Source organism: Ovis aries, chromosome 15 (genome assembly GCF_016772045.2).
Source record: "Ovis aries strain OAR_USU_Benz2616 breed Rambouillet chromosome 15, ARS-UI_Ramb_v3.0, whole genome shotgun sequence".
Taxonomy (NCBI): domain Eukaryota; kingdom Metazoa; phylum Chordata; class Mammalia; order Artiodactyla; family Bovidae; genus Ovis; species Ovis aries.
Window position 1 is genome coordinate 80022216 of NC_056068.1, and position 12724 is coordinate 80034939.

Sequence of the window (12724 nt, forward strand, 5' to 3'; positions counted from 1 at the left end):
GCTTTCATTACCAGGAAATCATGAAATGTTGATGCCAGAGGGAACCTGGCATCAATTATTTTTTAGAGGAAAGAGCAAGGGTTTTAGGCCTTGGCAAACCTGGATTCAAATTCCAGTTCAGGCATTTGTAACCACAGGCAAAACACGATGTGTTTTCCTCCAGAGGTTCAGTGGTACTGACTCATGTGTCCGCAGTCACACGACTGGCATGTAACGCTTTCTGTTCTCCACTGCTGTTTAACAAGCTGCTCCAAAGCTTAGCGGCTGACAGAAATGATGTTCAGTTATTGAGTTCACAATTCTGCAACCCGGGGGAGGCCCAGCAGGTGATGCTGGTGTCAGCTGGGCCAGCCTGTCCGCGCCTGGAGGGTCTATGCCTCAGATGACTCTCTCGCCTGGTTGGCACGCGCTGTCGGCTGTGAGTGGGAGGTCAGGACCGGCACTGAGGACTGAGTCCCTCCCCACCGGAGCCTTGCCGCGGACTGCTTGGGCTTCCTCACCCGGGCTGGGCTCCAGGAAGCAGGCAGAGGAAGCCGCGTTTTAAGGCCTGGAAACTGCCACAGCACCGCTCCCACCCTACTCTGCTGTGAAGCGATTCCCTGGTGGCTCAGATGGTAAAGAGTCCACCGCAGAGCAGGAGACCCAGGTTCGATCCCTGGGTCAGGAAGATCCCCTGGAGAAGGGGAGTTACCCACTCCAGTATTCTTGCCTGGAGAATCCCATGGACAGAGGGGTCTGGCGGGCTGCCAAGAGCTGGACACGACTGAGTGATAAAGCTTGCACACACGGTGTTGTGAAGCAGCTACAAAACTCAGCTTCAAGGGGAGCGGCCATTGACCCCACCTTTTTCTCTCTTTTTAAAAAACATAAGCAAATATCTCTAAAATTAAAAAAAAATTAAAAGTTTAAATTAAACAGATCTAATTGGAGGATAATGGCTTCACAGCGTTGTGCTGGTTTCTACTGAACAACAGTGTGGGGCGGTGATCTGTATGCATACACGTCCTGCCCCGGGAGCCCGCCTCCCAGCCCCGGCCCACCATCTGGGTCATCACCGCACTGAGCCGGGCTCCCGGGCTCCACAGCAGGCTCCCACTGGCCGACCATTTCACGCGCGGTCGGGTACATATGTCAGCCCTACCCTCTCGGTCTGGCCCAGCCTCTCCCCTCCGTGTCTCCACATCTGCATCTCCATTGCTCCGTGCTAACTGGTTCATCGGTGCCACTTTTATGCGTCAATATATGACATTTTTCCCTCTTGGACTTACTTCACTCTGCATGACAGACTCTAGGTTCACCCACATCTCTACAAATGACGCGGTTTCTTCCCTTTTTATTGGTCCCACTTTCTAATGGGAAGGGCGTCCAAGAGCTTTGAAATGGCCACGCTTCTCCACTGGTCTCCCCCGCTCCAGACCTGCTTCAGCACAGCACACTAGCTGACCCTTCTCTGCAGCACTCCTGTGCTGAGAACTCTGCAAGGCTCTCTGCTCCCCTTGGCCTTCTTCTTACCTTGGTTACTTCACGACGTTGTCCTAGCCCGCTCCTCAAGCTCAGTGAAGCCATTCCTCCCCTATGGTCTATTTCAGGACAAAGAAAGAAAGTGAATTGCTCAGTTGTGTCCGACTCTTTGCGACCCCGTGGACTGTAGCCCACCAGGCTCCTCCGTCCATGGGATTCTCCAGGCAAGAATACTGGGGTGGATTGCCATTTCCTTCTCCAGGGGATCTTCCTGACCCACGGAATGAACCCAGGTTTCCTGTGCTGTAGGCAGACACTTTACTGTCTGAGCCACCAGGGAAGTCTAACATTAAAAACCATTCCAGGATAAAGTCAACATCAAAAATTTCCCCATGGGATTTATGTATGTACTTTTATTGAGGTATAGTTGATGTCCAGTATCATATGTTCAAGTGTGCAATATAGGGATTCACAATGTAAAGGCTGTATTTCGTTTATAGTTATTATAAAACATTGGCCATATTTCTTGTGCTATATCCTGCAGAGATAAATAAGCTGTCTAAGTTTGTAGCTTATTTATTTTATACCTGGTAGCTTGTACCTCTTAATCCCCTGCCCCTAACTTGCCCCTCTTGCTCCTCTCTCCCCATGGGTAACCACTAGTCTGACCTTGGCATCTGTGAGTCTGTTTTTGCTCTGACGTAGTCATTCGTTTGTTTCATTTTGATTCCGCAGATAAGTGATAACATGCAGCATTTCTCTTTCTCTGCCTTATGTCAGTAAGCAGGATACTCTAAGTGTCCACCAGCAGATGAGTGATAAGGAAGAAGTATACAGACTCCGTGGAATAGTCTTCAGCCATAAAAAAGAATGAAAATTTGCCATTTGCACCAATATGAATGGACTTGAAGGGTATGAACCCCTAGTATTTATTAACCCAATCATGATAAATACTATAGAGGGATTATCTAATTTGAATTTCCACCGCAACCCTGTTAGCTGGGTTCTTTTGTATTTGAAGTCAGGAATGCTTGACCAGGAAACTGAGCTCTTACCTCCCACGGTAAAGTGCGTCTACTGGAAGTGTCCCAGATGCAGGCTGTTCTCGCCGAAGTCCGAGATTTTATCCTTTTTCTACGTCTTCCCTTTTATCTCACCAACTTATGCTTATTTTTCAGGTTCCAATGTAACCAGCTCTGCCTCCAGGAAGCCTTCCCTGATTCTTGAAGACGGGTTGCACTCCCCATTAACATTCCATCTTATTTCTGTCTAGAACTTTTCACTTTGTCCTGGAATGATTTGTTTTCTGGAAGCCCTCACAGGCTGTACATTTTCTTTCTTTCTTTCTTTTTCTTTTGAGAGTTAGGGTGAGCTCTTGATTTTATTTTCCTCTCCGGAAGTGAAAGATCCTTCAGTCCAGTACCTCACAGTTTCTCCCCGAGTTGTCCTTACCTAGGAGGCTATGAGACCCCTCAGTCATGCAGCCGGGCATCCCCAACCAGACCCACAGGACGGAGTTTGTCTTGCTGGGCTTCGCTGAGGCGCACGAGACACGCCTCTTCCTCTTTGCCCTCTTCCTCACCATGTACCTGCTCACCTTGCTGGAGAACTTGGCCATCATCGTGGTGGTGGGCTTGGATCACCGCCTCCATAGGCCCATGTATTTCTTCCTGACGCACTTGTCCTGCCTTGAGATCGGGTACACGTCAGTCACGGCGCCCAAGATGCTGGCAGGTCTCCTCGGGGTGGCTGGAGGCCAGAGGATCTCCTACGCGGGCTGCCTCTCCCAGCTTTTCGTCTTCACCTTCCTCGGCGCCACCGAGTGCTTCCTGCTGGCGGCCATGGCCTACGACCGCTACGTGGCCATCTGCCTGCCTCTCCGGTACGGGGCCCTGGTGTCCTGGGGCGCCTGCGTCCGGCTGGCTGCCGCCTGTTGGCTGGGGGGCTTCCTCACCCCCGTGTTGCCCGTCTACCTCACGTCCCGACTGACGTTCTGTGGCCCCAACGTCATCGACCACTTCTTCTGCGACGCCTCGCCGCTGCTGGCCCTGGCCTGCTCGGACATCGCCCCGAAGGAGACCGCAGACCTCCTGGTCTCCCTGGCCGTGCTCCTGGCCTCCTCCGCAGTCATCGCCGCGTCCTACGGCCGCATCGTCTGGACGCTGCTTCGGATCCGCGCGGCTGCGGAGCGCGGGAAGGCCTTCTCCACCTGCGCAGCCCACCTGGCCGTGGTGAGCCTCTTCTATGGCACTCTCTTCTTCATGTACGTCCGCACCGGAGCGGCCTCTTCCATCAGCTTCAACAAGGTGGTGTCCATCTTCTACTCCATCGTCACGCCCATGCTCAACCCCCTCATCTACAGCCTTCGAAACCAAGAGGTGAAGGGAGCTCTGGGAAGAGCCTTCTCCAGCAGGTCTTGGAAAGGTCAGTGAGGAGGCAGGTGTTGGGTGGGGGGTGGGATCCTTGCCTAGCTTTTTAGAAGGAGAGTGGTGAGGGCTCTGGAATGGAACAGAGGCTTAGGAGGCATGAGTTATGGATTCAATTCAGTTCAGTTCATTCCAGTTGCTCAGTCATGTTCGACTCTTTGCTGCCCCATGGACTGCAGCATGGCAGGCCTCCCTGTCCATCACCAACTCCCGGAGTTTACTCAAACTCATGTCCATTGAGCCGGTGATGGCAACCAACAATCTCATCCTCTGTCTCCCCCTTCTCCTCCTGCCTTCAATCTTTCCCAGCATCAGGGGCTTTCCCAGTGAGTCAGTTCTTCGCATCAGGTGGCCAAAGGATTTGAGTTTCAGCTTCAGCATCATCCCGTCCAATGAATATTCAGGACTGATTTCCTTTAGGATGGACTGGTTGGATCTCCTTGCTGTCCAACGGACTCTCAAGAGTCTTCTCCAACACCACAGTTTAAAAGCATCAATTCTTTGGTGCTCAGCTTTCTTTATAGTCCAACTCTCACCTCTCTACATGACTACTGGAAAAACGGAAGCTTTGACTACATGGACCTTTGTTGATAAAGTAATGTCTATGCTTTTTAATATGCTAAGTTGGTCATAACTTTTCTTCCAAGGAGTAAGCCTCTTTTTGTTTCATGGCTTCGGTCACCATCTGCAGTGATTTTGGAGCCTCCAAAATAAAGTCCCTCACTGTTTCCATTGTTTCCCCATCTATTTGCTATGAAGTGATGGGAGGAGAAGGGGATGACAGAGGATAAGATGGCTGGGTGGCATCACTGACTCGATGGACATGAGTCTGAGTGACTCCAGGAGTTGGTGATGGACAGGGAGGCCTGGCGTGCTGCAATTCATGGGATCGCAGAGTCAGACATGACTGAGCGACTGAACTGAACTGAACTGATGGGACCAGATGCCATGATCTTAGTTTTCTGAATGCTGAGTTTTAAGCCCACTTTTTCACACTCCTCTTTCACTTTCATCAAGAGGCTCTTTAGTTCTTTGATTTCTGCCATAAGGGTGGTGTTATCTGCATATCTGAGGTTACTGCTATTTCTTCTGGCAGTCTTGATTCCAGCTTGTGCTTCATCCAGCCCATTGTTTCTCATGATGTACTCTGCTTATAAGTTATGGATTGTGTATTGAAGTAAAATGCTACTTCTGCTATGACAAGAAACTCCTAACTATATTAGCTTAAAGAAGGAGACTTCCTCTTTCCTGCCAGAGTCCGAGGTGCGTGCTCCATGTTGGTGGCTGGCTCTGCTCAAGAGGCATCCGAGGATCCAGGTTCCTTGTATCTTTCTGTTTTTTTGTGGAGGAAGCTCTCTGCCTCCAGTCAGCACCACATGCTTCTCTTTCTCATCATTTCTTCTTTTCCTCTTTAAATAAATTGATCCAATTATTTTTATTTGATTTAATTTTTTCTTTTTAAACCCTTTCGTTGTGAAATATAAAACACAGAGAGGAGGGCCGTCTCTTATGGTCCAGTGGTTAAGACTTCGCCTTCCGAGGCAGGGGGTGAGTGTTCGATCTCTGGCCGAGAAGCTAATTTCCCATCTGCCTTGTGGCTGAAAACCTGAGACCTGAAACAGAAGCAGTGATGTACAGATTCAGTACAGATCGTAAAAGGGTCCACAGGAAAAAATCTTCAGAAAAGCACATTTAGCAAAGTGAGCACAACATAACCATATAGCTTAAGGGATTGCACAGTGAGCAACAGGTTAATACACTGAATACACAGAAGTTAACCATCACGGGTACCCCCAATACTGGGAAAGATCGAAGGTGGGAGGAGAAGGGGACGACAGAGATGTGATGGTTGGATGGCATCACCGACTCAACGGACATGAGTTTGAGTGAACTCCAGGAGTCGGTGATGGACAGGGAGTCCTGGCGTGCTGCAGTCCATGGGGTTGCAAAGAATTGGGCAAGACTGGGCGGCTGACCTGAACTGGTGCCCCCAAAACCTGCCTTCAGCAGACCTCTTCCCAATCACAGTCTCCTCTTCCCCCAAATGGTAACCACTATTTAGACTTCCATAGTTGTCTTACCTTTTCTCTTCTGAGAGTTTAAAGCCTAAGAAAGCAAGCCCCAACACTATACGGTTCACCTTGAACAACGCTCCAAACGGTCAAAAGTCAAAGTATAACTTATAGCTGGCCCTCCGTATGCAAGGTTCCTTGGTAACCATGCTTCTGTTATTTTTATTTAAACATTTTTGGGTATAGTTGATTCACAAAGTCGTGTTACTTTCAGGTGTAAAGTAAAGTGAATCGGTTATACATACGCACATACCCACCCTTTTCCAGATTCTTCTCCCACATAGGCCGTTACAGAGCCCTGAGTAGAGCTCCCTGGGCTGCGCGGCAGGTCCTTGCTAATTATCTGTTCTATCTGTAGCAGTGTGTATGTGTCGGTCTTGAAAGGGAAAGTGAAGTCGCTCACTCATGTCCAACTCTTTGCGACCCCATGGACTGTAGCCCACTAGTCTCCTCTGTCCATGGAATTCGCCAGGCGAGAATACTGGAGTAGATGGCCATTTCCCTCTCCAGGGGACCTTCCCGGCCCAGAGATCAAACTCAGGTCTCCCACATTGCACGTCAGTCTTGACCTCCTAGTTCATCCTCCCCATCCTCTGGCAATCGTAAGTGTATTATCTACATATGTTAACTCTATTTTTGCTTCTTTGCATCTTTAGGGTCAACGCTCCCTTGAATGTTGGCAAACTAAGGCCAAATCTATTCCAGCTCTTATTTACAGCAACCTGTGAGCTAAGAATAGTTTTTAAACTTTAAATGGTTGATCACAAATCAAAAGTATAATACTATTTCATGACCTGTAAACATTTTATAAGATTAAAATTTCAGTGTCTGTAAATCAAGTTTCACCAGAACTCAGTCATACTTATGAAGATTGTCTAGGCTGCTCTTGTGCTCCAGTGACAGGAGTGAGTCATGACAGGGACCATTTGCCAGTCCCCAGGGGCTTTCTTACTCCTTCCCTGACCAACATTTGGTCCCGCTGGACAAGAAGGGTGGTGTTCCTGTTCAGCCACTAAGTCGTGTCTGACTCTTTGTGACCCCAAGGACTGCAGCGTGCCAGGCTTCCCTGTACTTCACTGTCTCCCAAAGCTTGCTCAAACTCATGTCGGTGACTCCATCCAACCATCTCATCCTCTGTCGTCCCCTTCTCCTCCTGCCCTCAATCTTTCCCGGCATCAGGGACTTTCCTAATGAGTCAGCTCTTTGCATCAGGTGGCCAAAGTACTGGCGCTTCAGCTTCAGAGTCAGTCCTTCCAATGAATATTCAAGACCGATTTCCTTTAGGATTGACTGATTTGATCTCCTTGCAGTCCAAGGGACTCTCAAGAGTCTTCTCCAGCACCACCATTCGAAAGTGTCAACTCTTTGGTGCTCAGCCTTCTTTATGGTCCAACTCTCACATCCATACATGACCAGTGGAAAAACCATAGGTTTGGCTGTACAGACCTTTGTAGGCAAAGTGATGTCTCTGCTTTTTAATATGCTATCTAGGTTTGCCACAGCTTTTCTTCCAAGGATCAAGAAGGGTGAGAATACAGCACAGAGGGGAGAGGGCCCGCCTCTTAGTTTTTCCACTAGATGCGGCAATCATCATTTTTACTCACGTTTCTTGGGGAGAAGGTAGCCACAGGTCACATCTAATTGCAAGGTGGCACGATGGTAAATAATCCACCTGCACTGCAGGAGATGCAGGAGGCGTGGGTTCAATCTCTGGATCAGGAAGATTCCCTGGAGTAGGGACTGGAAACCCCTTCCAGTATTCTTGCCTGGAAAATCCCTGGGGCAGAGGAGCCTGGCGGGCTACAGTCTGTGGGCCGTAAGGAGCCAGGCACGACTGAGCACACATAGGAAAAGGACCGTGTGAGCCATGCTGAATTCATTTTGTCAGCGCCTGCCGTCCAGCCCCACCCACGCTTCCATGTGACCGAGCTTTAGCCTCCTCACAAGGGATGCCCCCAAGTAAGGTAAGTTCCCTATTGACTTTTAGTCTTGCGTTCATCTGATATGAAAATTGAAAGCATGCCTTTTGCTGACGCAGATGGTTAATGACTGTGGAAATGCACGGAAAAACTCCTGATCCTGGTGAGGCAGATATGTTTCTCACTAGCAGTCGATTCTGCTTTTAGCTTTGGCCCCTTTAAATTCCTCTGTACCCCCTTTTGGTGAAGTGCCGTGCAGCTGCAAATGCCTCTGGATCATCGTCCACCCGATCCTGCCTGTCTGTAAGTCACCAACAGTAAATTCCGTAATTGCACTCTGTGTAGCTGTCTGCTTTGATTTTTGGTCTCAAAGTTCCTTCTCAGCTCAGAGGTTATTAGGCAATATCTCTGCCTCCCAACAAGAGCTCATAGGTGGGCAGACAAATGCCTGCTGCAGTTTGCTTACTGAGGGAAAAGGGGTGAACACATTTTGGTAGACAACTAGCAGTTTCCAGAATCAAGTGACCTATGTACTTATCTACATTTTCTTATTTGAAATATAGACCAAGGGAACTCCCTGGTGGTCCAGTGGTTAGGATGGAGGACTTTCACTGCTGGGGTCCAGGTTGGATCCCTGGTTGGGGAACTAAGAACCCACATGCTGTGAAGTGAAGCCAAAAAAAAGGAAAAAAAAAAAAAAAAAGAAAGAAATGTGGACAAGCCTCCTGCTCCACCAGCCAAGTGGATCCTCCTCTACGGCTGCATACTCTTTGTATCCCTGCAGTTGTGCTAGGATTCCCACTTCGTTTCTTCAGGCTTTTCAGACTTTGGTTAGTCTCTTACTTCTCAGTTTTCACATTCCAAGCCCCTGGCAGCTGATTTCTAAGCCGCGTTTGTCAAAATGCTGACTTGGACTGTGGGGGGCTACGACTCTCTCTCTCTCTCTCTCGACAGAGTCTTCCTATTTAATCTATACGCTTGTTCCCTTTGTGACTTCATCTTCATGGGCCCAAATAAAATTATTGGCTGACCGTAGGCAAGATAAAAGCATTTTAAAAAGTCAATTTTATGTATTTATTTTTGGTTGTCTCATTGTAGTGGCTCCTCTTGTTGCTGAGCACGGGCTCTTGAGCGCTTGAGCTTCAGCAGTTGTGGCAGAGGGCTCAGTAGTTGCAGGTCCTGGCTCTCGAGCACCAGATCAATAGCTGTGGCTCGCAGGCTTAGCTGCTCCACGGCACGTGGGATCTTCCCAGATCAGGGACGAACTCACGCTTCCTGCATTGGCAGGCAGATTCTTTACCACTGAGCCACCAGGGAAGCTCCAAGATAAAAGCATTTTAAACCCCTCTGGCAGAAACTGAAGATGAGTCTCTTTGCCCAGAAGCATGAACGCCTTGACACCCTGAGAGATTCTGTGTAAGGCCGTCCAGCAACACCCCTCCCCCAGGACAGTCCAAGGGCACTGTCATTTACCCAGCAGACGCCCAGTGACTGGGGGGTGCCTCAGGGTCTGCGTGCTCTCATGGAAGTGGAGTTTTCATTTTCTTTTATATCAGGTCTTTTATTATTATTTTTTAATTTTTTTATTTTTTTTTAATTTTAAAATCTTTAATTCTTACATGCGTTCCCAAACATGACCCCCCCTCCCACCTCCCTCCCCACAACATCTCTCTGAGTCATCCCCATGCACCAGCCCCAAGCATGCTGCACCCTACGTCAGACATCAGGTCTTTTAAAAAAATAATTGTATTTACTTGTTTGTTTTATTGTTTTGCTGTGCTGGGTCTTTGCTGCATCTGGCTGCTCTCCAGTTGTGGTGCACGGGCTTTTCACGGCAGTCGCTTTTTTGTTTGTTCGTTTTGGAGCACAGGCTCTCGGGGGCGTGGACTTTTAATAGGTGGGCTCTAAAAGCAGAAGCTCAGTAGTGTGGTGCACAGACTTAGCTGCTCCATGACACGTGGGGTATCTTTCCAGCTCAGGGACTGAACCCGTGTCTTCTGCACTGACAGGCAAATTCTTTACCACTGAGCCACCAAGGAGTCCCCAGGTTTGTTTTTAATTTCCTCTTTTGTTTCTTCAGGGACCCATAGGTTTTCTGGTAGCACGTGATTCAGCCTCCGGTGACTGGTGGGTGGCACGGCGTCCTGGCAGTAATAAGCTAGAGAAGCGAAATGAAGTGAAGTCGCTCAGTCGTGTCCGACTCTGCAGCCCCGTGGACTGTAGCCCACCAGGCTTCTCCGTCCATGGGATTCTCCAGGCAAGAGTACTGGAGTGGGTTACCATTTCCTTCTCCAGGGGATCTTCCCCACCCAGGGATCGAACCCATGTCTCCCACATTGGAAGCAGACGCTTTAACCTCTGAGCCGCCAGGGAAGCCCAATAAGCTAGAGGAGGATTCCCAAACGGCGCGAGCCAGCCTCACGGTTGTCAGCACCAGGTTGGGTGAGTGCCCCCCACGTGGTTGCTGCAAATGTCTATGTGGCCACGGTGAGACCCCGTTGCCTCCTGCCTTCTCAGAGACTCTCTGAGACTCTCCGAGAGTCTCTGAGACTCTCCGAGACTCTCCGAGACAGCCGATGGGTCTCGCCAGACTCCTTTCAGATGACTGCTTCCGCCTTACGTTTGGAGCTGTGCGGTTTTCTGTGCATCCTTTAAGGGTGGTGTCTCTGTTTCCCGTTGCCTTCTGGCTCTCCTGAAAGTGAGTCCTGCTGGACTTCAAAGCCAAGTGTTCTGGAGGCTTATCTTCTTTGCGCAGGACTCCTGAGGCTGGGGAGCCTGATGTAGGGCTTGGACCCCTCTCTCCCTGGGGAGAATTTCTGCAGCTGTGATTAGCTCCTGTTTGTGGGCCGCCTACCTGAGGGTATGGGTCTTGGTTATACCTTGTCTCTGCCCTTCCTAATTGTTTTGTTGCAGTTCTTTTTCTGGAACTTTAATTGCAAAAGCTCTTTTCTGCTAGTCTTCAAGACTTTCTCATCAACAGTTGCTCTTTCTCATCAATAGCTGTAATTTTGGTGTGCCCGTGGAACCAGGTGAGCTCAGAACCTTCCTACCTTGCCTTTTGGCCACTGCCTATTCCCTTCTTGCTTCCCGTGTGGCTCAGCTGGTAAAGAATCTGCCCGCATTCCGGGAGACCTGGGTTTGATCCCTGGGTCAGGAAGATCCCCTGGAGAAGGGAAAGGCTACCCACTCTGCCGGGGTCCAGCCCCAGTGGATCCAGGGTAATTCAAAGGGGAGACGGCGTCAGTGAGGAGAGATTTATTTATTTAGAGATATAAAGAGAGATTAGGAAAGAATAGTGTAGTGGAGAAAATAGAGGAGAAGGGACTTGCACAGTCTACGTAGGTCGCAGGCGCCCGCTTGAATACTGGAGGGTGCCCCGCCTTGGGCTCCCTCTCGCGTGGGTCTTAGAAGCCCAGGCAAATAAGTAGACACGGCGAGCCTCTATGCTCCAGATGGGAATTCAGCCTGAAAAGGGACAATAAGAAAAGAACGACCTGGGGGAGCCAAGCATCGGAGCAAGACCCACAACTTTATTTTCAAAGGCAGCTTCTATACCCCAAGTTGTGCATAAAGAAATGATGGAATATGCAGAGTTATGCAGGGGCAGCAGTCCTGACCCTTATTGAGACCAGGCTTTCCTCTTGCATACCTTCCCGCATACAAAAGTTCTCAGGTGATTTACATTATCTTCTGGCCAAGAGGCCTGTTAACATTTTTATGGCTCTCTTCCTAGATAAATGTCTATCAACCAGAAAACTCATTTTCCCTTGAAGTGTTGTTTTTTCTTTAATCTGCATCACCCTCAAAGTACTAAATAAAGTTACATTCCTGTAGAACAAAGGTGCAGTGGGTTATAACAAAGAGAGTACTTAACTCAAAGATCTAATGTTGCTAATGCCAGGGCTACTACCTGTTTTTTCTACATACCAACTATATCAACAAATACAAGATATGAAAACTTGGCAGCAAGTATTGGCTCAACAATGAAACCCTTAATCAGTTCTATTCTAATGATTTTGACTCCTCGGAAGCCCCTACATTCCTAGGATGTTTTAAGCTTCCTGTGCCTCTCGCGGGTCGGGAGGCTGTAAACAATCACATGCGCAGCTGTAAGAGTCTGGATAAACCTGTCAGGCAGGCTAGAAAGCCATCAGAGGGGTTTCTGGATTGAAATACTCTTGTTACGTCCAGGAGACTTATAAACTGGAGCTCCAAGTTAACTCCCATTAGAGGAAGGTGGTGGGGGACAGCCCCCCGTAATGTTCGAAGAGTAGGTGGAAGGCATGACACAGTAAAGCAGGCAGACTCTGGTTTTGGGGGCAGATGCTCGAGAAAGTCCAGGGGGACCCCTGAGGCCTGATCCCGCCTTTGCGTGTGTCAGGCCCCTTTGCTCATGACCTTTGCCACGGGCGGGATTCCCCACGCTGGCTCCCAGCATCACTGCAGTATTCTGGCCTGGAGAATTCCGTGGAGTGGATAGTCCATGGGGTCGCAAAGAGTCAGACACGACTGAGAGGCTTTCACTTTTCACTATTCACTTCTCATAAACAGTTTCACAATAGATGCGTTTAGTCCCCTCTGATCAGGTTAGGTTGGAAATGTTAGCTTACAAGCTCTTTGTTTGTAAAGACTATTCTTTAACCATTCTGAAGTTTCCTCCCCATGACCTAGCCTGGTAGCAAGGGTCTCATGAAAGTTTCAGCTATTCGGTAGTCAATCAAGAGATTCAGGTTTGCCGTTATGTATAATTTTACTGAATTATTTAACAAATACTTTTGTAACATGCAAAGTAATGTTTTAAATGTCTTATAAATAATAGTTCATTTACTCCTCATTGATAACTGCA

At 48.8% G+C, this 12724-nt stretch overlaps 1 protein-coding gene across 1 annotated transcript; it reads left to right on the forward strand.

The window, feature by feature from the left end:
- The first annotated feature begins 1838 nt into the window (after positions 1-1838).
- LOC101106879 (olfactory receptor 6Q1) lies at positions 1839-4619 on the forward strand. Its single transcript, XM_042233582.2, has 2 exons — positions 1839-2373; positions 2640-4619. The coding sequence occupies exon 2, from the start codon at positions 2940-2942 to the stop codon at positions 3891-3893; it is 954 nt and encodes a 317-aa protein (XP_042089516.1). The 5' UTR covers positions 1839-2373; positions 2640-2939; the 3' UTR covers positions 3894-4619.
- The last annotated feature ends 8105 nt before the right edge of the window (positions 4620-12724 follow it).

What these genes read in the sequence shown, in the direction of transcription:
- LOC101106879 (XM_042233582.2), top strand. Translation starts at nt 2,940, where the DNA reads ATGCAGCCGGGCATCCCCAACCAGACCCACAGGACGGAGTTTGTCTTG.